At 31.1% G+C, this 25,649-nt stretch overlaps 2 protein-coding genes across 12 annotated transcripts in view; one reads left to right on the plus strand and one right to left on the minus strand.

The window, feature by feature from the left end:
* LOC100650685 (rho guanine nucleotide exchange factor 10) overlaps nt 1-15,438 on the plus strand; it is a 47,465-nt gene extending 32,027 nt beyond the window's left edge. For 7 of the 8 annotated variants that reach the window (XM_012309990.3, XM_003396327.4, XM_012309993.3 and 4 more), the window contains 10 exons: nt 8,279-8,492; nt 8,847-9,084; nt 9,379-9,561; nt 9,645-9,941; nt 10,024-10,116; nt 10,178-10,402; nt 10,483-10,644; nt 10,760-10,966; nt 11,045-11,359; nt 11,499-15,438. In XM_012309990.3, coding sequence (XP_012165380.1) covers nt 8,279-8,492; nt 8,847-9,084; nt 9,379-9,561; nt 9,645-9,941; nt 10,024-10,116; nt 10,178-10,402; nt 10,483-10,644; nt 10,760-10,966; nt 11,045-11,359; nt 11,499-13,367 — 3,803 coding nt within the window. In that variant the 3' untranslated portion in view covers nt 13,368-15,438. Of the gene's footprint in view, nt 1-1,075; nt 1,264-8,278; nt 8,493-8,846; nt 9,085-9,378; nt 9,562-9,644; nt 9,942-10,023; nt 10,117-10,177; nt 10,403-10,482; nt 10,645-10,759; nt 10,967-11,044; nt 11,360-11,498 lie in introns of those variants that run through there. The other variant, XM_020863624.2, reaches the window with a different exon arrangement.
* A 153-nt stretch (nt 15,439-15,591) lies between these two features.
* LOC100650926 (transmembrane protein 47) lies at nt 15,592-25,615 on the minus strand. Of its 4 annotated transcripts, none has more exons than XM_012310015.3 (6): nt 25,488-25,615; nt 21,866-21,937; nt 20,143-20,329; nt 19,921-20,070; nt 19,742-19,804; nt 15,592-19,641 (listed from the first exon to the last, which is right to left on the minus strand). In XM_012310015.3, the coding sequence occupies exons 2-6, from the start codon at nt 21,914-21,916 to the stop codon at nt 19,427-19,429; spliced, it is 666 nt and encodes a 221-aa protein (XP_012165405.1). In that variant the 5' UTR covers nt 21,917-21,937; nt 25,488-25,615; the 3' UTR covers nt 15,592-19,426. The 4 variants fall into 4 exon arrangements, with proteins under 4 accessions (XP_012165405.1, XP_003396378.1, XP_003396377.1 ...); XM_003396330.4 differs by lacking the exon at nt 25,488-25,615 and adding an exon at nt 22,887-23,434; XM_003396329.4 differs by lacking the exon at nt 25,488-25,615 and adding an exon at nt 22,204-23,434.
* Between the last annotated feature and the right edge of the window lie 34 nt (nt 25,616-25,649).

The raw sequence follows: 25,649 nt of genomic DNA on the forward strand, positions 1-25,649 counted from the left end.
GCAGTACATTATTAAACATTAATAATATATATTAAATATTATACTTATCCCAGGAATAAATATATAAATAAATATTATCAATTTTTCCAATGTTGAATAGGATAAAAACAAAGGAATACTATTTGCAAGAAAATACCCGTGCCCCCAGGGCCAATCCACTTGTTAACGTTCTGTAAAGTTCGCGCTCCAACGACGTGGAATTGTGTGGACAATTGGACGTTCGTATATGTCCATATATTTAAACATGAAAAGGGCACGGGTGAACAGGTCCGATAGGAAAAAGAACAACGGAGAAACTGTTCATTGTGTTATACTAAGTTGGACAGAGTTATATTTATTTTGTCAATTTCAGAAAATAGAACTCGTCAGCTTTGACTGATAGATAAATCTTGTGGAGCAAACCAATAGCTCGTCCTCGGATACACAGAATGTTTTAGCTTAGGTAAAGCTTAGACAAAAGGTAAAGGTAGAAGCTTAGGTAAAAATGTTGAACTTAAATTATTATATATCAAAATAAATATTACGTAGTGAGAGAAAAAGAATTAAAATATACTAATCGCCATATAACATCTCAACAGGAACACATTTAACAGTTTACATAAATTTATAAGTTTTTGTATAAGTTTATACGAATTTTCCTTCTTGTTTTGGGATAGAATTTATACTCAAATTGTTGTTCATTTTTTTAAAATACCAAGTTTGTTGTGTATTATAATTTACTCTTCTATTGTTCTAAAAATCGTTTCCTTATTCCGCGAAGTAGTCAAGTTCGTTCGTGTGAAATTATCGACCTTAAAGAGATTCTTTCTCCGTAACAGAGACTCCGAAGCTTTTAAAGGATTACTTTATATCTCTGCCACGGCTTGCAAGTACCGACTTAGAGAAGAAACTCCGCTCGTTTTCTTCATGTCGCGAGCATCATTTCGAATTCGTTTAAGTTTAAAGTGTAAGAAAATCGAGGAATATTTTTCTTTCTCCTGTAAAAGAACACGTGCTCTCGTAGCTGGTGTGCATGCACGCGCTAGATAAATACGTTTGTACTCTGTGTGTTCACTCGTGCGTGGCCAGGCCGCGTGGGTGGACGATGATACGTTTTCAAACATTTTCGTTTCGTGAAAGTCCGCGTTGCGACACCAGCGCTTGAAAAAATAAGTCGAGTGTTCGGTGAATCGAGAAAACGAGTCATTCTTTGGCTGCGCAGTTCTTCACGAAGAGCGAAGTAACATTGTTGGCAGCCGTTTCCGTTTGCTTATCATGAAAATGGTAAAGACTCTTTTATAATTATTTCTGTTGATGATGTTATATTGTGTGATCTTGGGATCATTAATGCCGGTTATTAGCATTTGTGATGTTTCTCCTTTTTCTTTCTTCTTTCAGAACTTTAGACTCATTGATAAAAATTGAAATTCCAATGCATAATTTTTTAAGTTGCATAGATGTTTCCGTTTAATTGACATTTACATAAAACTTTTAAATACGAAATTGTTAAATCACGCAGACCCTCTTTTTATCGATTAGTTTCTGTTGATAATTTTCTGAGATCTATCAAAGTAAGCATCGGATATAAGATCCCACGAAAATCACAATTATCGACACAGAGCATATCTAGCATTCGAAGCTTTATTGATCATAGCACAATGAAAAAGTAATAAAATGGTTCTTAATTGTACTTAACTATCGTGCAATAATAGGGTATGAACTAGTACCAATATCTAGCGACGTGGAAACGATCAACTATGTTTTAAAGAGTCGCTAAATTGCCGGTTGTTCCTCTTATTATTGAACATAATTTTCTTGATCGTTGCATACGATGCATGGTGGCGCGATAATCGACTTCCTGCGCACGAGTAAACGCAAGGGGTGTCCCGACCGGTCGTGTTTATCTCCGAAGACAGTAATGATCGAGTCTACCAATGGTAGCGATCCATGATTTATCCTTTAAGCCTCGGATCTAGCAGTTGTCGTTTTTCATTCTTCGAACAGCCTGTTCAAAGAGCATCAATGCATTGTTTCTCTCGCCTCACTGATGGTTGATAAATCTTACGACAAAGTACACGCATATATACTTATCAGTCAAAAGTTTAGAATCACTTATTTGATATTTGAAGGAGAACTTAAGACAATATTTATAAATTAAAATTTCAAATAATTAAATTCTCAATTATGCATATCTCATTCTAGTACATAAAATTTTGAGCAAAAAAAAAAGATTATTGCCACGTCTTTGTCTTTCTATTTAAATCAGAGAATTTTTTATATGGAGTATTAAATACAATAGAAGAAACTTCTATATAATGAACCTAATAAAGATAAGAAACACTAAACTATATTTAACTATTTTTAACCTTGTTTTCAATCGTGCTTTCATAAATCGTGATTATAGAAGTGAACCAACATTTTTAAGAGTTAGTGTGATACATGTGTATGCGCATGCGCGCGTGTACTTTATGATACCAACGGAGAACCCGTACAATTTTGTACTGATCTTATCTAAACTGTGAGGGTGTGCAAACCGAAATTATCACTGAAACGTTTTAATCTCAAGAGAATAATGCACTCGTTCAAGGAGACCCGTCAGAAAGTCGTGAAAAATCGCAGGTTCAAGTTTTAGTAAATTTTTGTTCGTGAAATCTTCGAATGAATTTTTCATGTTGTATCGGTGATCGAAATTTATATGTTTTCGCATTTATATTTATATTAGATTTACTGAAATTTCGGTTTAATATACTCATTTGTTTTTGTGTTTTCCAATTCATACGAGATACTCGGGTCGTAAAAGCAAGAGCCTGTACATATGTCAGTCTCTCGAGGTCAAACTGACGTGTCGAGCAAGCATTCTGAATGCGTTATGTGTCGTTCGTGGCGGTTTCCTGTTCGCGAGAAGAAAGGATATGGCGTAAAGATCGCGTCCTTTTTGTCTATGATGTTTTTATCCTTGAACATTTAACCTTCTTTCGTTGCACGACCTGGAGCGACGTTGTCTGTATGTATTTAGGCTGTTTCTCTTTCTTCTGAATCATTTTTTGTAAAAACCGAGACAACAACGCAGCTGCATACACGGCGACCGAGATAAGTCACCATCTCGTTATTCCAAGGGTCAGCGTATCTCTAATTACATTAAGGAGAAGGATTTAAGGTTGGAATTAGGACTAAGATTAAGGTTAGGATTTCCGGAAGAAAAGAATTTGGTTTCATTTTTCTTCTTTTTATTTCGTGCTTTTAGAATATATAATTTTAGAATAAAATATTAACCTATTAATGATATTATTCCTTAATTATTCTTGGAAAGGTTAGGATTTCCGGAAGAAAAGAATTTCGTTTCATTTTTCTTCTTTTTATTTCGTGCTTTTAGAATATATAATTTTGGAATAAAATATTAACCTATTAATGATATTATTCCTTAATTATTCTTGGAAAGGTTAGTATTTCCGGAAGAAAAGAATTTGGTTTCATTTTTCTTCTTTTTATTTCGTGCTTTTAGAATATATAATTTTGGAATAAAATATTAACCTATTAATTATATTATTCCTTGATTATTCCTAGAAACTTCTATAATTGCAGAATTAAAAGCGGATAGAAATAAAATAATTCCAGTTAGCTCTACTTTAGTCCCTGTAAATGTCAATGCTATAAATAAATTATAATAATTAAACTATACGCATGAATAGTAAGTAAGATTTAATCTGATAAATGTGTTATTAGAGCAGAAAAAGATGATTAAACTCGTGCACCCGTTACAAGCGACATATAACACAAGATCATTTTACCTATCTCTGTCTTTACCATTTACAGAAATGTGATGCAATGCTGCGTCGTATGCTTTAACAATTACACCGTTGATATACCTTCGGAGATCGCATCATTCGTTGGTAAACGTGATTCGTATGCATCATCATGTTTAATAACATCATGTTACGCGCTAGACACAACTTTTTCATAAAAATCATACAATAAATGTTAAACCCATTGTTTAAGGGTTTTGTTCTCAGGTCTATACGATCCAAAATGAATATTAGATATTAATAGATATCATTATATTTGGTTTTAGTATTCAGTATACGTGACAACAATTTATTAACTAATGATACTAATACACTGACAAGTTGCAGATTGTAAGTTATAGACTTCTTTCTATATTTTTATAATGTTGCATAGAGTGGGGTAATGTGAGGATTTGTAATTTGTAAAATTTCATTTGTTTTATTGTTACTGTTATACAAGAAAATTTATTAGTGCTAGTAATTTATAACTTGTGACTTCTACAATATTACTAATAATATTAACTCAAGTGTGTAAGAGTGCACTGAAGAGATGATCGTGAAGAAATGAGGAAAATAACAAGGTGAAACATAATTTGTGACCATCACGACAACTTTATTCGAAGGACAACCTTGTCGAATAACTAGAAAATTTATACATATTCCCATTGTCATAATAGGTTATGATCATAGATGATATAGAAAACAAGTGTAAACTGTCGGTAAAACGATTACGATCGTACGGGGTAGCCTTGAACATGACACTGCGCATTTTTCCTTGAATCGCTCGGTCTTATTAGCGAAGAACGATCTCTCCTTAGAAATCGAGCTTAATCTATTGCAATATTCATACTGGATTGAAAGTTTGAAATGTTTGACGAACAGATGCACACGCGCGGACAGGTTATGTATGTTGAATTATGTAATGAACATCCTTCATGAATATCCAGTGACTGATCTATTAAGATACAAGATCCAAGGTTATGGGAATATCGATAAAAATATAGTATATATTGACGCTGCAACTGTAACAAATTTAATCGAAAGTGCTACATAACCTACATAACCTTCTTCCTATCGATCTTATACTTAAGTAGAATTTAATACAAAGCATATATTTTTTTATATTTTTATTAATCTTTTATGATCCATCTGAATATTTTTTAAATGTAGAGATAACTTTAAATGTAAAAATAACTATACTACCTACACTATATAATTACTTAAATTTAATACTCGTAGCGAATTTATTGACATATTGTTATGTAGTGAACATAATCGTCGTTATTACTGTTTATCAAATGAACATGATTACGTACTAAGTGTGCGTCGAAATCTAGTGAGGTTAATAGGTGAAACATTAAGTGAATATCAGTAGTCACTGGTGCATTGGTCGTACAGCTCTTTAGGGAATGATAAACAGTCTCTTCATGCATGCATGACGCGTCGTTTGACATTAGGGAGGAATTTATAAGAGCTCGGTAGTATTATTTGCAATATTATGTGGTATTCATTTATATTATTCACTGAATAGTAACTACAGTATTAATTCAATAAGGAATTTTAATAGAAGGGATCTTTCAGATATACAGAACCTTCTTTTACTTACTAAAATAATTTTTTCCACAGGGAGATGTTATAAGATAAAATATATAAATCTATTGTAAGATATTGACATCTTTTGAACTTGAACTTAGATCTTTTCCTTGACAATTAGAGTGTACCGTGTATGATTCTAAGACTGTCCCTTGTACGGAAGTGGTAGGTTCCACGCGTTGTTGGTTTTATTGGGTCTTCCGGTGTGCGTGCTGTGCTCAAGTTACTTTGGTGTTAACATCAGGGTGACTATATGGTTAACGCAAGTCGTTTTGCGTTTAATATGCTCTTTCCCACATTTATAAACGAAGCTTAAATATTTTCGCATGTTTGGGTGGTTTTAATCGAATTTAATTTAAATTTCTATTACGTTTGTTTTTCTCAAGTATTTGATATTTAAAAAAAAAAAAACACGCAAAACCCGTGAACGAAGTTGTCTTAAGTTTCTTAGAAATAAAAATATTTTTAAAATATTTTCTTTTACATACCATCTATCGATAATCAAAATATATTTACTGTTATTCATTATGTGCACATGCACTACTTAATAAGTTACGAATTTAGAATAATGAGCTTAATATTTATAAAATGATTTGTACGAATAAAAATATCATAGAGAAAATACTTGAGATGAAGTGTGCGAGAGAGTAGGATTATAAAGCCTTGCCTGACTGACTTTATACGAGGAAAGGTAAACATCGGCCATTGTCTATGCTTGTCTCTAAAACGTGGGAACGAGTCAAGTGTTTAATTCGAATGATTGCTGACCGGACAAACGCGGTCCACGCAAAGCTCATAAATGACGTTAGAATTAAATAATCGAGCACATCGCTACATATGTATATATACATTTTGACATTGCAAGTGAAAGTGTTCTTCATAAGAAAAGCATTAACAAGATAACTTCTTATTATGTTTTGTGCTATTATTTCTAAGATTTACGCAATACGCAAAAATATGTAAAATACAGTACTTATTATACTATTTAATAAACGAAACAAAATCTTTATTTAGGTTTCATCTTTTTAATTATTTTCATAAAAATATGAATTTGACCAAATATCCGTAGTCTAAATTATTAACCTTCAAATTTTTCGTGGCAGTTGCTTCTAAAATTTCAAGTAATTTGCTCTAGTATGTATCCTACTATTACCATAAGAGCAAATAACTTTAATTCGTGTTCTGTTTATATACTGAAAAGTTGATCGTTTACATATTATTATCTGTTATCTGTCGAAGTTTATATACTCTAATTACAATATTATTATTTATTTCTTGTATTAGGAGAAATATTTACCTCGTTTAACAAAAATGCACAACGCAACTAAATAGTGAGTGAAACCGTGACCTTGAGGGTAATAAAGGTTATCTATATCTCTTAGCTGCTTCGTGTTCGAACAATAATACCTCTTTTAGCAAACTCACAGTACATGGCAACCAAAGATCAACTATACATGAAATAACTAAACCAATATTATGACTTTAAAGAAATGACTCAAGCGAACTACCCTTATCTTCGTTTATACTGTTTCTAACATGTTTAGAGCATTTTCATATGATACGAGTGCAAAACGTTTGGTGTTCTTCCATTAGTAAATCGCAAATATTTGGAAAGCTATTAGGATAAAGAGAAATATTGCCAACAATTCAAGTTTAATAAATTGATTAAAAAGAAAAAAGAACATTATGGTCTGCAAGAAATATTTATGTAAATTTCTAAACATTTATAAAAATAGTAATTTGTATAAAAACTCACAATCTCTACATTCCCGTTCATTGATATACATAAGTAAATTAAAAAATGGGGAAATGAAGATAATAGGTGCTATATGTAATCGATAATGAAGGTTCTATCCACTTTCGAAGAGGAGTGATCAAATCCAGAACGATTGACACATATTGTATAAATAGAAGCTGTCGTCACACGTTTCACAAAAATGTAGTTAGTATTAAGAGGCGTATGGAAATGAGTTGTCTTGATCTCGAGAAGGTTGTTGTTTAGCGAACGTTCTTACGAAACTTATGTTGCTTTAAACACTAGATTTGTAATACCATCTCTTTTTCGCTTCGCTAACTGTAAAGCTACTTTCTTCTTGAAAATGTAATATTCAAGTTGGAATAACACATCGATGTCTTCTATGGCTATTCTATATTGCAAAATAATTACAAATAAAAGGTTTTTCCAACATTTCTTAAATTACATACTTGTATTTTATTGAATTTTCGCAGAATTTTTTACGTACTTAAAATATATGAAAATCGCGCCAAACCTGAAAGATCCCGGTATTGGAGTCTGAAAACACAATGTGCCATTTTAGGATAAAAGTCTTTTGAGCATAGTAGTAGTACGTAGTAGAACATAATAGAGCGTAGTAGTAGAACTGTTTGAATATTGGGATCAACTTCGGCTTAATTATGAAGGCATCATACCCATTAAACTAGAAACAATGCCTACACAACTAATGGTGTCTAATAAATAGGAGAGAGTAAAGTACGCAGAGAATAACGCCCCACTTTTAGTTGGAACTATCTATCTTTTAAGGAAAATTCTTTGATAATATTATTTCCTGAACTTTGTTCGATACACGGGAATAATTTGGAAGATTCGTATTTGTAAAGACTTTGGAATAATTGAGAACTTGTGGGAATCGGTTAATGCTCTTCGCCATCTAGCTGTGGGTGCGGAAACTAACTAAAGAAAATTCTATAATGATAATAATTAAATTTTTGGTACAAACAAACCAGACAAAAAGAGACGGTATTCAATGTAATTATTGCCTTTTGTTGATTCATTATATGAATAAGGTCGTAATAAAAGGGATGAATCTGGATGTTCTTATTAATGATAATTTAATTATTAATAATTTTCATTATGGCGCTTAAGTTAGAATAATTTGAGACTAACATGTGTCATTTCATTATAGATGAACCACGTTCAAGGTGTAGATCATGGGATGACGTAGGACCGACTAAAATGGAAACTGTCGGCCAAACGCACAGACAACATCATCCCTCCTTAGAGGCAACTAGGTCCAATACGTCGACACAGTCGGCTAGAAGCGAGGATTCTTGGTGCTCAGCATCGGATCATGACCTTTCCTCAGACGACGAAAGTGAGAAGAGTAATATCAGTATTAAGTAAGCACCAATTTCATCGGATAAATTATGATAATAAATAATAGCTATGAATAATTAAATTTGATGTCATTTATTGATATCCAATAATTAAAAGTTTCATAGTATCTGAAAAAAGAGATACCGATTTTCCATAATACATAATTTAAATATTTTTATGAAATTTAAGCTTTTTCATTTAATGTCCTTTTTTCCAATTGTCATTAAAGAAAGGGAGAAACCTAATGATTTGAATCAGTTCATCAATACAATTGTTGTTGGTTCAGCGAATCAATCATTGGTCTGCTATTTCTTCCCACACTGGCATCCTCCTGAGGGCGTATATAATTAATCGGAACAATTGTTAATTCTCCATAGAAGCAATTGCCAATTGAGGAATACGTTGCACAAGGCAAGGACGCTGTGTGACAAGTGGAGGCCACAAAATATGCGAGTGAACAATGCTGATCCATTGGATTCGCCCGGAAACCATGGAAGACTATCTAGATGGTTCAGTATCCGGAGAGGATCGACACAACAATATGATGTGGATTCCTCCGACACGGTATCCCTCACCAGTCCCATCAAAACACCTCAAATGCCGCAACTTTGTGAAGTAATTATCTAGAAGATTAATTTTTTTAAATAAGGAATTATTTTGTACCTTAATAATGAAAACGAATGGTATCTTTTATTTTTATAATTTTGATTCATCTTTCTCTATAAAGAATTGTTTTATACTTTGATAAAAGAAATAATTAGTATTTTCTATTACAAAAGTCTATTAACAAATTTATTATAAAAATTATTGCAAACAATATAAAATAAAACTTTTAAAAAAAAGTTAGAATTTCTCCTAAACACCGATAGTACAGGTTTACACAGATTTACTGAAATATACATGTTTCAGGTTGAAGAGGAAAACAGTGCAATGGTACAATTTCAGTGCATGCAGCAACGTAGGCAAACTCCACCCGCCCTTCCTCCGACACCTCCGAATTTAACTCCTCAACAGCTAAAACGTCGACATATAGTAGCAGCTATAGTACACTCTGAAAACAGTTATGTGTCCACGTTACAGAGGCTAGTGAACGTACGTACATATTAGTTCGAACCATTCTATGTACATATGACTCCTTCAAAGAACTTTATGTAAAAATATATTTTCCTCTTCAGGATTACAAGAAACCATTAGAAGAATCCTCGCCGCCTATATTGAGCCAGGCAAAAATAGTAACATTGTTCCACAGATTGCCTGAAATTCTGCAATGCCATACATTATTTAGAATTGCATTAGCTGAATGCGTACGTTCGTGGGACAAGGACGAAAAGTTAGGAGACGTGTTTGTAGCAAGTTTCAGCAAAGCTATCGTTCTTGACATTTATAGTGGGTTTATAAATAATTTTTCAGTAGCTATGGATTTGGCTAAGCAAGAATCAAAAAGAAAGACTGCGCTAGCCGATTTTTTCAAGGTATAAATCCATAACAATGTTTGCTAATGATTATATTCTATAGTAATTGAATTTTTATATAATGGTTATGATTGTATTTTAGGTGAAACAAATAAGTGCACACGATAGATTGTCCTTCTTTGGATTAATGGTAAAACCTGTGCAGAGGTTTCCACAGTTTATACTATTCTTACAAGTAAGTATCTTTTATTTTTGTTTTTAACGGCTACATTGAAATAATGCAAACGTTTTGTTAGGATTTACTGAAACACACGCCACAAGGTCATCACGATAGAATGTCGTTGCAATTGGCGTTGACCCAATTAGAGAGTTTGGCGGAAATGTTGAATGAAAGGAAACGTGAAGCGGAACAGTTCCAAGCGTTTAAAGAAATGCTTCGACATGTATCTGGGAAATTGTCCCATCGACCTCTTTCGTCGTCATCTAGGTATCTTATAAGAGAAGATAATGTTACGCAATTGGTAAGTGTAGTATATCCTTAACACCATTTCAGATATTCTAATATAATTCGTATCATTTATATCATGGTAAATTGTTTTAGGAATTTAATCAAAACGGCATGATAACGAAGTCTAAAAGAAGAAGGTTATTATTATTGAATGATCTTGTAGTGTGCGTTTCGGTAACTCCAAGATCGGCAGAGGATTTTAGCGGGAGTGAAAGACTAACTTTGAAATGGACATATCCTGTATCGGATATTGAGGTATAAGAACGGTATACAATTAATAACGATTACTAACGATTTGAAGTATATTTTTAATGACGAAAATTAATATCGTCAATAATAGTAATGTTAACAATATTATGCTATACTACAGATTCAGGATACAAGCACTTCACCAACGTTAAGTCGTTTACTGACTGCTGGTCTAAATAAATGCGGAAGCCTAAAATCTGACAAGAGCGGCGATTGCGGACAAGTGGGTGCAGATAGTCTCTGCGTAGAGATGAACGATCTAATGCATGACTATGAAGTCATGTCTAGGATAAGCGATTTAGTCGCACAACTAAAGGGTAAATACGAGGTAAGCCAAATTACATGAAACAAACTATGTTTACTTTGATTTTATACGTATACAAATAAAAACATTTTGAATTCAAAGGGTATGACGCTTGAGAAAACTAAACAAATTCTGCAATCCATACAACTTTCAATACAACAAAAGGATGAAGACATGGTTTGGGCAGATAGTTGTTGCCTGCAATTAGTAACGAAGCAAGGACAGATGTACACGTTTCAAACCGAAAATCCTTTGGTAAAGAAAGACTGGATAACGGAGCTTAGACTAGCACAGCTAGCCTTGGATCCAAATAATTCGCCATCTTGGGAAGTACCTGAGCAAGAACAGCGACCATCTACAAAAATGCCACTTTTCGTTAGTTCCCAACAAGTATATCATTCGCAACATCAGACAGAGGTAAGATTTTTGCTACCATAAAATATTTTTTTTCAATTATTTGCAAACATAATAATGATTATATTTCTAATTATCTTTTCAATTATCTTTTTTAAATTTTATCAGCAATGTTTATACATAATAAAACGATGTTTTTCAGGTACGTTGCGGCTGCTATTATACCACGCAGAATCCACGTCCCACGAGGCGTCGTGGAAGAAGTCAAAGTTACTTGTGGATATGTACAGGCGACGGTATATCCAGTCATGTAACAGTATTTGGTCAATCCACAACAGCCTCGGCAACTTCCTTGAAGCAAATTACAGCATTTGATTTGGTAGAGACTAGAGTGGCCGCCATAGAATTTGTAAAGGGTGTTTCTTCCGATCCACTCTCATTAGCGAGCGATCTTGTGTGGATGGGTACAGACTCTCGGAAAATTTTAATCTACATCGCCTCGGAACCTGAGAAGCAAGAAGAACTTGGAAACTATTCCGTCTCAGGTCCAGTGATACAAATCAAGTATCATTGTGACAACGTTTTCGTCGCCCTAGGAATTGGTTTACTTCTCCTGTTCAAAAGGCAAGTGGACGGCACTTGGAATCTGAGAGATCCGTTTGTAATATCGCTAGGCAGCGAACCGGTCTCTTGCTTAATGCCAATTAACGCGTCTGTCTATGCTGCTTGCGGCAAAAAAGTTTGGGTACTTAACGCAGTCAGTGGTGACATTACGAAAAGTTTCAGCGCGCAACACGAACACGTTGGCAGCGTGAAACTGATGGCTCATTCCGGAGTAGGTCTCTGGGTTGCTCTTAAGAATTCCAGCACCGTTTGCCTGTATCATACAGAAACTTTCAAACACCTGCAAGACATCAATATAGCATCCAACGTGTTGAGAGTAACGAGGTCGAACAATGCCTCAAATTCTTGTGGCGATAACTTAAACAACAATCAAACTGCAGTCACTGTGACAGCACTTCTAGCGTGCAAGGGCTTACTCTGGGTCGGTACAAACGTAGGCATCAGTCTGACGATTCCCCTGCCACGATTGGAAGGAGTACCTATCATTAGTGGCCGTGTAAATATTTCATATCACGCGCACTTCGGTCCTATCACCTTCTTACTTGCCATTCAGAATCCAAAGAACACGATAAGCTGTACAACCGATGAAATCGCCGACGAGGAAACTGTACAGTTACGGTCAAAGGAATCTGATAGTAGTAGGAATAGAGATCGAGCAAGTTTGGATTCATCTATGTCAAACAGTATATTGAAATTGAAACAACAATTGGCGAGCAGTCCAGTAATGTTAAGACGAAAACGTAGCAAAGAATACGAGTACAGAGGTTCGAAGACACTTCCCAGAGGGCTCGGATCTGGTGGAGGCTTTCTGTCAAGCTCGATGTCCGGATCGCAGAGTTCTGGAGAGAATTGCGACGTCTACGGCCTATACGGAGAATTAATGTATGTGAAAGATTATGAAAACGAGAATAGCTCTGGTATTGATTTAATTTACGAGCCACTAAGAAGAAGCGATCCAGAACTGGCAGCCATACCAAATAAAGTTAGTACCTTAGATCGTAGACTGAAGATGAAAATCACCAGACCTAGATCGCTCGACTTGTCGAATTGGTCAGTCGATTCTCATGCAAGTTCTCTCTATACGTCTTCTGGCTCTGAAGAGAATCTTTCATTGAAAACTGGCAAATTATCTCGAAATAGTAGTACAGCTAGTCGAAATGGTCCTTATGAAACGACTACTCCCAACAGTAGTATAGCACAGTCTGTACCGGAAACGATATCACCGCCCAATAATTTGAAAACGAACGGTAAAAAGATCAATAAAACGTTGCAACAAATTGAACAGCCTAAAAAAACCGTTCTAACATTAATGGGTGGTCGAGGTTACATCAATTGGAGACAGTTAAACGCGCAATCGGTCACCGACAAAGGCTCTAAATCGGGTTACACTTTCAAAGATCCTAACAGCAACGATGCCCATATCGTATTGTGGGAAATGAAATTATGATACTCAGTTACGCTAGGCCTATCATTACGCCAGTATGGATAGAATTGTTTAAAAAATGCTTTCAATAGCCGATGGCAAGCTCTGTAGTATCGGCGTATAGGACCAAAAAAGGAAAAAAAAAATAAGAAACTATTGTCAAACTGATATCCACTTAATTAATAAGGATACTCGGTAAGGATTCGTTAATTAGCGTAGTTTTTAAGTTTAGTCGCAACGAGTGTTCGATATGAATATCTCTTGGAACTATGTTTGAAAATGATGTTCAACATTTCTCGAACGTTCTTATCGTTTGCAGTGCAAAGATCTAGTTTTTTCGTGTAGCTCTCTAAACACAGAAAGAGGAAGCAGAAATCTCGTATTTTATTATACACTCTTTAGTCCTTCAATACGGTCAAAATCTTATATTCCTTTCTCTTAGGCTGTTGTGTTTCTTTCGTGTACACTCGTATATGTTTATTTATATTTTTCTTTTATTTAAAAGAGTAAAGAAAGGAAGCACATTTAACGGAACAAAAGGCGTTGAGTATATGTGTATAACTATATAAACGTAATTAAATATTGGGTTTTGAAAATATGTACTGATATACGAGTGTGCGCGTTATTGGAAGAAAGAATTAATCTTTCAACGTGTATTTTAATAAACATTGTTATTTCTGTAGTTACGTATAAAAACAATTTAAAGCAGTGGTATTCTTATAGATAATTTAACAAAAAATCGAAAATTACTAATGGATTAATTTGAAATTTAATATGGCGAATGAAAATGGACATGATTTGAATACCATTGATTTGAAATTCCATATTTCAAACTTTTGTTATTCGATGGGAATCATGTGATGTGCACATGAATTTGTAAGATATATGAATATAAAACGTTATCTTACGCTTTATACGCAGGACGTTTCGCGTCGTGAGGGAAAGACGATAGAATTTTTAAGTGTTTCTCGTGTTTTCATTTCAAAACTTGTAAATGAAAGTTTAAAAGAAAACCCCAATCTTTGTAAGCTGGGGACAAAATAAAGTGCACAGAGCAGCGCCTGTGATTTAATCTTTTTGATGCATTAACTGCGCCTAGCATACGCTAAATCTTTGACAATATTAAACATTTTCTTTAAGTTTTTTCTTGCATCGATAAAATAAAGAAAAAAAAAAAGAAAATTCAAAATATACAACCAAATTTATTGGACACATTTAGTTTTTTTATTGGTAGAATAAAAGTGAAAAATTTTGAAGTTTGGTTTTTCTAATGCTTTAAAAAAAAAAAAAAATGAATCTCATGTTGCTATTGTTCTTTACTAAATGATGTTATAGATCATTCGGTAATATTTAATAGCATTTTTTGAAGGTACGTAAGATATATTTTATATCTTTTATAAACGTTAGTACGTTGAACATTTTTGATATATATTTTACTGCCAAACGCGATAAAGATTTCTCAAAAGAAGGAAGAAAAATGGTGGTTGAGAGAAAGGATGCGCAAAACAAAAAGATCTCTGAAGATCGATGACATTGCATGTTGTCCGTTCTTTACTTGTGATACGATCGACCAGGCAAAAAAAAAAAGAGGTTTGGAAGATGGAAAAATGTTTATATCAGTTACCCAGTGAGAGAAGTATATCGTAGTTTTGTCGCAAATGTGCTGTTAAGTTTTTCGCTACCGGCATGGACGAACGAGTCTGCGTGTACATATCATATTTTCCGAGGAAATTAATTTTTATATCGCAAATGAATCCTGGATAGATTTATATTTTGTACACTACATTTTTTTCTGTTTAGGTTTATATAAATATATACATAAATGTAATCTTATTTTGTATTTATACGAATGATACATACACGTGGAATTTATTCAGCAATACTTTATTTTACACACACGGTACACGCACACGTTATACACACATACATTGCGCGCGCATATATTTATTACTTAAAAAAAGTCGTAACGTTGTATTATTGTTATGTACGAAACTCGAAAATTTTGTTACGTTAGCGTTCGAAAAAGCTATTCGATTCAATGATTTTCACTTTGTATTGCTATATTGCTGGATATTATAATTATTTAAAAAACGAATGTACAAAATTCTTTATTCCTTCTACCTTCCACTATCTCGATTATTATGAAATATTTGCAATTTCATGATTAACAACAATTTGAAGATCAATAGATTTATGTTACCATATGAGTATGTAAGGTTCAGGTAGTAAAATAAAATTCTGAATAACATTGGTTTTCAGGTATACGGTTTATTCTTTGTACAATATTACGATATGTTTACATTATAATATGGCGCATAAATAATTTGTTATTCCTACATATAATTCTACTCGTATCGCTTCGAATATTTCTTAACGCAGAAAACGAATTTACACGTTTTTTTATTTCTACGTTAATAACTTTCATGAAACTTACTACGATATGCATGAATAAGTACGATATGTGTACTATACAATATGAAATGTTAAGTATTTTACGTTTCACTACTTTTGTCAGTTACTTTTTTTCATGAACTTTTTTACGTACAATAAATCCTCTACAACATAGTTTTGTTCTTGTAAATAATTCTTTGAAAGTTTCCTTCTCACGTATTAGAATATGATGTATATTTATTACAATGTACAAATTAGAAAGTAATCATCATTGAAACAATTCTCTGATAATAAAAACTTCTCGTTATGTTTTGTTAACATAAGTGTAATATCTCGAAAAAAAAAAAATACATAATAAAGACATTACAGAAATTACACATTTACAGCAGCATTCATTTAATTATTTTCATCTCACTACTTAATTTCAATATATGTATATATTTATTATACATGACAGAGAATTCATTTTTGTTTCAAGACTGTATGTATGCATGTATGTAACAAACTACTAAGGTCTTTTTACTCTGGTATGGTGCTCTATTAACTCTACATTATATCTATAGTTATTTAATTACAATCATCTTCGTCTGTTTGCTTACATATACATATATCGTGATAGTAGAGCGGAAAATTAATTTATCTACATTGCACTTCTAATACAGAAATACAAGCTTTGTTGACAGTTCTTTAACAAATCGCTATATATAACGGTATTCTCTTTTAAGTTAAAAATGGTGATTTCTCTTGATTGCAACTTCGAAACGTGGATTCGATTACAGAAATTCTCGGAAATTACAATTTGCAACATCTTAGAACATTAGTTTCTTGAAACTTTACTTTCTATTCCCTGTTTTTTTTATTTTAAGGTACTAAAGTATAAAGTACAGCAGGAAAGATGCACATACAAACAGAATACTCACATTATATATTCAGTTTGTGATAACATGAAATATCCCCCTTTTTTATGCATATAAGTTGTTTGTTGTTACTTATAAACCTCTTAATTAACATATCGTAATTTGTTCATTTTTCTCCATCTTCAAACATATTTCGATATCTAATTATATGCTTAAATCTTACACGGTACTTCGTTTAAAAGTATATCAAAATCGAAAGGCGCAAATCGACAGTGTTTGTTAAAGAATCAAACGCACTGTAACTTCTTAACATTAAAATACGAATTTGTCTTTCATTGTAAAAAGCATGGTTGATTTGCCGCGTCATACGAAGTGCATGTACGGGTTTCCTGTTTCAAACTTTTTTCTTATTAGAGTGTCGCCATAACTGCAACTGTATCATTCTATTACATGTATTTATAAAATACCTATATATACATATACGTACACGTATGTAATGCAGATAACATAATAGATAATACCTGCCCGAGCTGCCTCTATTCTGTCGCACACTTAAATATTTGGTGCTGTTTTTAACTTAAAATATATTTAATTCACGGGGAAGTTGAAACTTCTCCTTACAGACGGTAGATGAAAATTATGAAATGTTCATTCCATAAAAATCAAATGGAAAAAAGATATGGTTACCAATTAAGAGTTACTATGAAATACATAATACTGCTAGAAATTTATTTTTATCCAATTTAATGAATTTTCAATATTACTGTTTTTTGTTTTTCATTTCTGTAATATTGAAAATATCATTAGAAACTTATAATGCATACATATGTCAGCTCTCACATTGCATACATGCTTGGTAAATGGTGTGATAATTTAATATGATTACTCTTAATACGATGACACATACTAATCTTCCCTTTTATTAAATAAAAATAAAACATAATGAAAATATTGAGATATATAAATTATTATAAAAATTCATACCAGCCTTATAATTTGTTCAGTTTATACATATCGCCTCGAACATTTAATTATATTAACATATTGACAAAGGATAGATATACATGATTTTATTTATTTAAGTTTAATGATTTTACTTGTTTAAATTAAGGCAGAACAAAATAGTCATTCTTATTATTATTGTTATTAATATGAAACTAAACCATCTACACGAATAAAAATTTACAATTAAACATCTTTGTCTCAATTAGAGATATATAAGATAAACAACTAAAGATATTCTTTATAATTAAATCAAATATCATATCAGCTTCAGAATTATATTGTTCTGTCTTTTTTCATGCACTTTTTGCAATAAAAAATGTTTATAATTTAAATAACTGTACTTGAAAAATAAAAATTACATGCATTTACATGTTCTAGAGTACAATAGAAAAAGATTTGCACATTTGCACTTTTATTAACAAAAAAAGACTTTAGAATAATCTGTATAAAAATCTTGGAAATAATATATAGGTATTAATGATAATTTATCCGTAAAATTATAGTTATGCGATGGAAAATTTGATCATTATACATCATTCATCTCAAAATACCTTAAAATCAATAATTAATCAAAATTTATACTAATCAATAATGTGCCCAAGCATGCAATTATTTTCTTCATAGGTGCTACTTTCCTCCAGCACAGAAGACCACTTGAAATTTTTGTTATTTCATTTATATAGTTTTTGTGCGTGTATGTAATCACAATATATCGCTTAAAACAATTATTGGCCAAGTTTTATTGCAAAATGTATGAAGATATAAATAATAATAATATACCAAAAATATTAGTGAACACCTTGATGACATAAATCATTTGATTAAAGCAAATATCACTTTCAATAATAGTAGGAAAAATAAATGCAAGCAAGTAATAAATTACTAGTATCTGATATATATACATATAAATGTATATGTACATACAATATATAAGAAATAAACGTAATAAATAGTAACTAATCAAAGCTGCAATTTTATATATAGAAATAATTAATGATACTCGGTATTTGACTAAAAGTCAGGCAGTGTCTGATCCTATGATCGTATTAGTTACTCGTAAGTTTTTTAACTTTTTGTTACTGAAATCTTTGTCTAAATCTTCATAAATGAAGAAGTATCAAACTTTATTTAAGTACTCCGGTATTGTTTGCTATTTTCGAACGGCAAATCTCATTTTTAACGTCGGCCAAATACGATAATACATTGTTGATTCAGGCACAATAATAAACTCTAACAAAAAGTTATAAATGCTAGCAGATTGAGTAATTCATATTAAAAATATTGCTTGTCACTTTACTTTAAAAGTAAGCAATAATAATTGTGGCTTTTGTCACTTTACTTTAAAAGAAGCAATAATAATTGTGGCTTTGTTGTAATGTTTCACAGGTAAGAAACGCAACATCAATGCTACCATTGTAATAATGGTATGAAAAGTTATTTAACAAATTTAAAAGGAATGATGTAAACATACTACACAAAAAAATATGTGTAGTTATATAATATACATAACACATAATTTTATAATAAACTGAATGGAGCAATGGTCCCAAAATTGTTACTATGAGAAATTGGAAATTGGTAACCCACGAACGAATTAATCAAGTTTCAGTCAATTTACGAACCTTGTTTTCGTCGATAAGATGTTTGGTACATCCTATATCAAAGTGATAATTATGTCCAATATATGCTGGTGTAACAAGTAGACTATATATAAAAACCATTCACTCTTATACATGTGTACGTTTTTCTCCATAAATGTATCAAATGGTGAGGACAGAAAAAGAAGAAATTAATCACCTAGAGAACAACGTCGGGCAGGGAGCAATGCCACTAGGCTAATTGCGTCCCACTTCGTCCACCATGATGTCCCATACCAATCATAGATCCGCCGCCGCCGACATCATCGCGAACGATTTTTCTTTCTTTGTAATAAATTTCTTCGCTTTCCTTATCGCATAATAACAACACTGCTCCACCAAATAAAAATATAGCCGCACCCCAACCAACTCCGTATGCCCAACCAAATTCCCACATTGGTCGGTTTCCTGTATAATATAATTCTTATCATATAAAATATTTAAAAAGGTAGAATTGATCGTTTGGTAGGAATTTTAAAATATATATTTTAGAGATGTCCAAACTTACCAAAGTTAAGTTCTGCAGCAAAACACACTGGGTATATTACTAAAGCTATTAAGAGTGATACCACTAAAATATAAGAAAAATATAGATGTACTTTACAAAAATACATACACTATATATACATATATTTATATTACAAAAATACTATACATATATTTACTGTTTTAAGTAATGAATCTTACATGCAAATCCCATGCAGAAGACTGCAAATCTATAATATTTATGTTTGTCACGATTATCTTGTGACCTTAAACCAAGACCAGTGAGGATCGTTGCTGCAATATCTGTTATTAGACATACAACACATAAGGCAGCAGCTGCTTTTATATAAGCTGTAAAGAAAGAAAAACTAAATTAATTCCTTAAAGAATTCTACCAAATGTAATTATTTTGTTTGAACATACCAACATCTCTAGCTTGGAAACATCCTGCCGAATCTGGCACATTAAATGGGAGAGGAGTAGGTGCTGCTTCTTCAATGCAATGTGCAAATAGACCTTGTCTCCATCCCAATGCCATTAACCAGTCGGTAGAGGCTAAGCCCATTATCATTAATAATATTACTATTATTCCACATATGAATGCTATCACCTGTAACATAAAAACAAAATTGCATCTTTATCATTTAATTCAGAAAAGTATATTTTCATCACTAATTCTGTACTACACAATACTATAGAATTTTAGCTCCAATATTATTTAAGCCTATTAGAAGGCAAACTGATCAACTGCACTTTCTGAACTATGTAAGTTGAACTTCTCAAAGTACAAATACAACTTCTATATATACATTTTCAGATTTATTTCAAACTTGAACAACATAATTATGATACTAAAGTGTCTTTACAAAGTTGATCAAATTTCAATTTTCAGTTATACTTTGTATAATACATAATATATTTATAAAAAGTTTCTACAAGTGTTCAAATACTTTCATAAACTACTGTACATGAACAGTCAATCATTACAAAAAGTACTCATTATCACCTCTACGAACTTATAAAAAAGACATCCCGAATATACCTGTGCGATCTCAGTATCGCCCATGTGATCTTCCGCGACTGTATACATGATCATCGTAAATCCAGCGTACACTGTTAAGATTAGTCCCAACGGACAAAACCAAAATGCACCTATCTAATTAAGAGGGTCTCAAACTCTTCACACTTTCTTTGGTCTCTTCAACGAATACCATTTACGGGACATCGTACACTCCTCCGCACATCACTCTCAACAAACGTCGAGAAAGCATTTAGAAACGATTCAGAGACATGAAACTCTCCCAAAATGACAAACACTTCCAGGGTAAACACAGCTCGCGTTTCCCGTATATATACCTTTGTTCGATACGAATAAAACAATAATTTTTCTAATCAAGTTCCCGCTTCGAACGCCACGCGAAGTACATTTTGTTGGTAGAGCTATCTCCTTTGTTTCTATATTGGTTTATTCACTAAAAAAAAAATGGAAAAATATCGTTTGGCTAGCAAGATCGAACAGAGACAATCTCCATCCAAAGTTGGGGGAGTAATTGGGTTCCAGGGAAGCTGCGCCCATTAAAGGTCGTGGCGCAGTGCGCGTACGTGATAGAGGGTGCTTTTTAGGATAGACGAAAATTGAGAAGAACGCTTCCATTTATAGAAATTTTCCTAATCACGTGACTGTACAAATAATTCAGCTTTCTTAAGTAGATATTGATATATATATTCTATCTTTATTGATATAATGTATGTTATTAATAAAATATTATACATTTTTATATTTTTATGAACATAATTAAAAAATTTGGAGGCAAACAGAAATTCCTTTCATCCACTAAATATTATAAAATACTGTACTTTAAATATTATGTGGATTTTTACACCCTTAAATTTCTCAAAATGCATGAACATCCCTAGTTTGATTATTAATAATAGTAATCATATAACATTGGAATTCGAAATTTAGTCATATTGATTGATATTTTTAAATCAAATTCCATTTATGATATTTTGATCACTTCATGATTTAGAATAATTTTTATTGTTTTATAATAATATAACTGTAATTATAAATATTTTCAGAATATAAGATAAGATTCATACAACATATTGAAGTTAAAAATAAATTAAAACATTTAAAACTTACCTTGAAAGGTCTAGTAATAGTGATTGTTTCAATAGTGGTTGCTTGTGGCATTGTTTGTGTCTATAAGTGTATCTGAAAATAAAATTGATTCATAATAATAAAAAAAAATGAAAACAATAGTACGAATAGAATAAAATTGTAAATAATGTAATAGAATCAAAATAATCATTTTGTAAAAAACATAAATAATAGGAGAAATGAATAATCATTGATAATGATATGTTAAATCAGATAAACTAAGTAAAGATCATTGTGGTAAATTTTTTTCATCTATTTTATATTTATTTTTTGTACATAATGTATTTTACAAAAATGGAGAGTTTACTTTCTAAAATCACCTTTTATAACGTTATTCAATATGTGTACAACTTTTAAAAAATTTTATATTTTAATCAGTACAAACTTCTTAACACATTGCAGTAGAATCTTTTATCTAATAATATAACTTGAGTTAACTAACATAGTAAACGATACTTGTTACAAATTCCAGAAGTAGAAAAATATTATACACTGAGTCAACCTGTTCATATATATCAATCATAAATTGTTGGTTTTCTAAAAGATTAACACATCTTAACAATCATCAATTCTGTTCTAAAAGCAAATCACTTGTTATTATGGGAGTGGCATGATTCCTTAACAAAATTATATTATTTACTGAGTCCAATGTGTCACAAGAAAAAATAGAAGTTTCAACTATTTTTTAAATAATATACATATTAAATTATATTTTATTAGAAACCCTAAAAAATTTAGACTATTACAAATATTTTAAATAAATCTTTTTCTTAAATAGATGGATAACTAATAGCTTTCCAACACTTCAAACTTTCCATTTTAAAGTAATTTTCTGACAAAATGTATTTTTCTTAGTTGAGTCACTCTTCTAGGAAACAAATAGGGTAATAAAGATTTGCAACATCCTATATCACTGACGTCCCGCACAATGCACATATCATCAGTAGTGCACTACTTATCCGGTGAAAAATAGTTTTTCATCTTAACAAAATAAGACACTTACAAATGATTGATATATTCACTCTATAACCTTATCAGTCACTGCGCACACATCGAATATTTAATAAATAGATGTGAGTTTAGAGAAGTTTAGTGCTAGCTCAAGAAAAAGTTGTGTATAAATATAAAATCCGATTCAACGATAAAAACAATAATGCGATTCAATCTTAAGGGTTATGTCACTAGAAATGTCAACACAAGTTTCAACAATACATTTACTATATGTATACTAAAGTATATTCTGGTATTACTGATACATATACAATAAAGGAACACAGATAGACACAATGAATAATCGCTTGGAGAGCTTGTAAGGGACGAACACTCTTATTGGCCATCCTTCTGTTGTGATTTGTAACCTCGACACTGATTGGCATTTCCATCCATTTTCTTAGGTTATGTTATCAAAGTAGCTATATTAAAAATTAGCATTAAAAATTGATATAATTAAATTGCTATATTAATTTTCAATGCTCTAAACTTTATATATTTCTAAAAATGTCTCTTAGCATCTTATTATGTCTAAACATATATATATAATAGATCCAATCTGTTTCATAAGTTATTGTTGTCAATAATGTTAAATAAAAATTAAACAATAAAAATAACAGTAATGTAAGGTAATAATATAATATAATATAAAAATAATATTAATTAATAAAGATAATGCAATGAATTCTTTCGTAATTGTTGTTTGTATACATAACACGAATGAAAATATTTAAAATAATATTGTATATTTATATTTATTTTAAATATTTTATATTTACAATAATTTTATATTTAACAATAATATAAACATTAATTATATGTATGAATATGTTGTGAATCGACAAGTTTTTTAAAACTCATGTATATTTATGCAGAATTTTTGAATTATAATGTATGTTGCATTAAATACAATGAAATTTATGAAATTAAAGATATCATGCGCAATCTAATATGACAATTGCATTTAATGACATATATCTCAATTTGTATGTAACAAATTAATGTATGTATATAAAAAATATGCTACATGCAATTTAGTAATTAAAAATAGTAAATTATAGCAATCATATGATATAACATTATTATATTACATTATAATGTTTACTTGAAATTTTCAATACTTGTTGTGTTCTAAGTAAAAAAATTGATATAGTTTCTTGACGATTTAATACAAGACAAAATTTTGGAAAAGGTTGATAGTACAAATCTGGTTGAGCATGTGAAACATGTGCATCTTTCTAAATATGACGATGACGTCAGTGAATGACGTCAGCACCATGACACGTTTCTTTAAACTAACACATAAACCTATCTACATTATACATGTGAATATCGTTATATATCAAATCTAGATTTTATGTCATTTGATGTTTCAAATGTTTATACATATATCAATATCAGTTAAAGAAATTATTCAACTAAAATTGCAGGAAAGGACATAACTGAAACATACATAAAAGCTGTAATTAATCTTAAAGGATTTCATTATTTCAATATCCACATCTTAAACAAATAAATGTAGCTGATTTGTGAAATCTATACTATACTATACTGTATACTTGAAATGCGATATCATTTTTTACGACGCCTGAGTAATTTCAACATTCTTTCGTTGGAATACTGATTAAAAGATTATTTTTATGACTAAATGCATAGATAATAAATGCGTAATAATATATGAAATTTATATGTATGTATATAATTATTATATAAATAATAATAATAATACATACATACCACATTGCTTTATGTTACATATAGAATAAAGATAACTAACTAAATTTTCACCAAACATTTAACAACATGTTTCATTATTATTACAGTTAATAATAATGTTTCAACATTATTGCGGTAAGGCTAACTGTGAAATTACTATGCCCATTTAGATATACATATGAAAATTATAAGTGAAAAACATGGTAAGTCACATTTCCTACCTTTTATAAAAGAGCAGTTTTAAAATTCGATGTGTTGTCAATCAATTACACACTAAAATTTTCTTTAAAACTATTCTTAAAGATTCCAAAAATATGAATAACAATATGCAGATTAATATTAATTAAGTTAAACTAACATCGTAGTTTTATCACTAATTTTTAAAAGGCTTGCATCTTTGAACCTATCAAATTATTCCTTTTTCTAATCATTTTACATTAAAATACTATTTTTTAATTAAAAATAAACAAGTAACATAAAGATTAGAAAATTAACGTGTCATATTTTTTCTCTGTAGTCTTCATATACGAATCGTAGTTGCAATAAAAGAGAATGTTTAAGAAAACGAAGTTAGTATTGAATACTAAGCAAGATACAGTTTATAAAATATAAAATATACACACATATAATATATATATCTAAATTATATAACATTAATATAAATTTGATGTAACGCTTTTTATATAAAAAAATTTGTGCATTTAATAAATTAATACTTTTATTAACTATAATAAATGTTTCAATAATATCAAAAACCAACACTATTATAAACAAATATATATTTCTGAAACACCTTTTTGCTCGATTAGTATACTTGGAATGCGATATCATTTTTTACGACGCCTGAGTAATTTCAACATTCTTTCGTTGGATTAATAAATTCGATTAATAAATATACCACTGTATATGAATCGGAGTTTGATGACTGGTAAGTCGAAGGTAATATTTAAGAAAACGTCGCTAGTATTTGATGTGAAGCACATATGTAGGAGAGCATCGTCCATCACCCATCACTATCCGATGCACGATCAGTTTTTTGAGGGGGTGGAGGGAAAGCACG

This window comes from Bombus terrestris, chromosome 7 (assembly GCF_910591885.1).
Source record: "Bombus terrestris chromosome 7, iyBomTerr1.2, whole genome shotgun sequence".
Classification (NCBI taxonomy): domain Eukaryota; kingdom Metazoa; phylum Arthropoda; class Insecta; order Hymenoptera; family Apidae; genus Bombus; species Bombus terrestris.

What these genes read in the sequence shown, in the direction of transcription:
- LOC100650926 (XM_012310013.3), bottom strand. Translation starts at nt 20,815, where the DNA reads ATGATCATGTATACAGTCGCGGAAGATCACATGGGCGATACTGAGATC. An exon ending in TTTCCAAGCTAGAGATGTTG is followed by an intron (nt 20,071 to 20,142) that starts GTATGTTCAAAC and finishes CTTTCTTTACAG; the next exon opens with CTTATATAAAAGCAGCTGCT. An exon ending in CTTCTGCATGGGATTTGCAT is followed by an intron (nt 19,805 to 19,920) that starts GTAAGATTCATT and finishes CTTATATTTTAG; the next exon opens with TGGTATCACTCTTAATAGCT.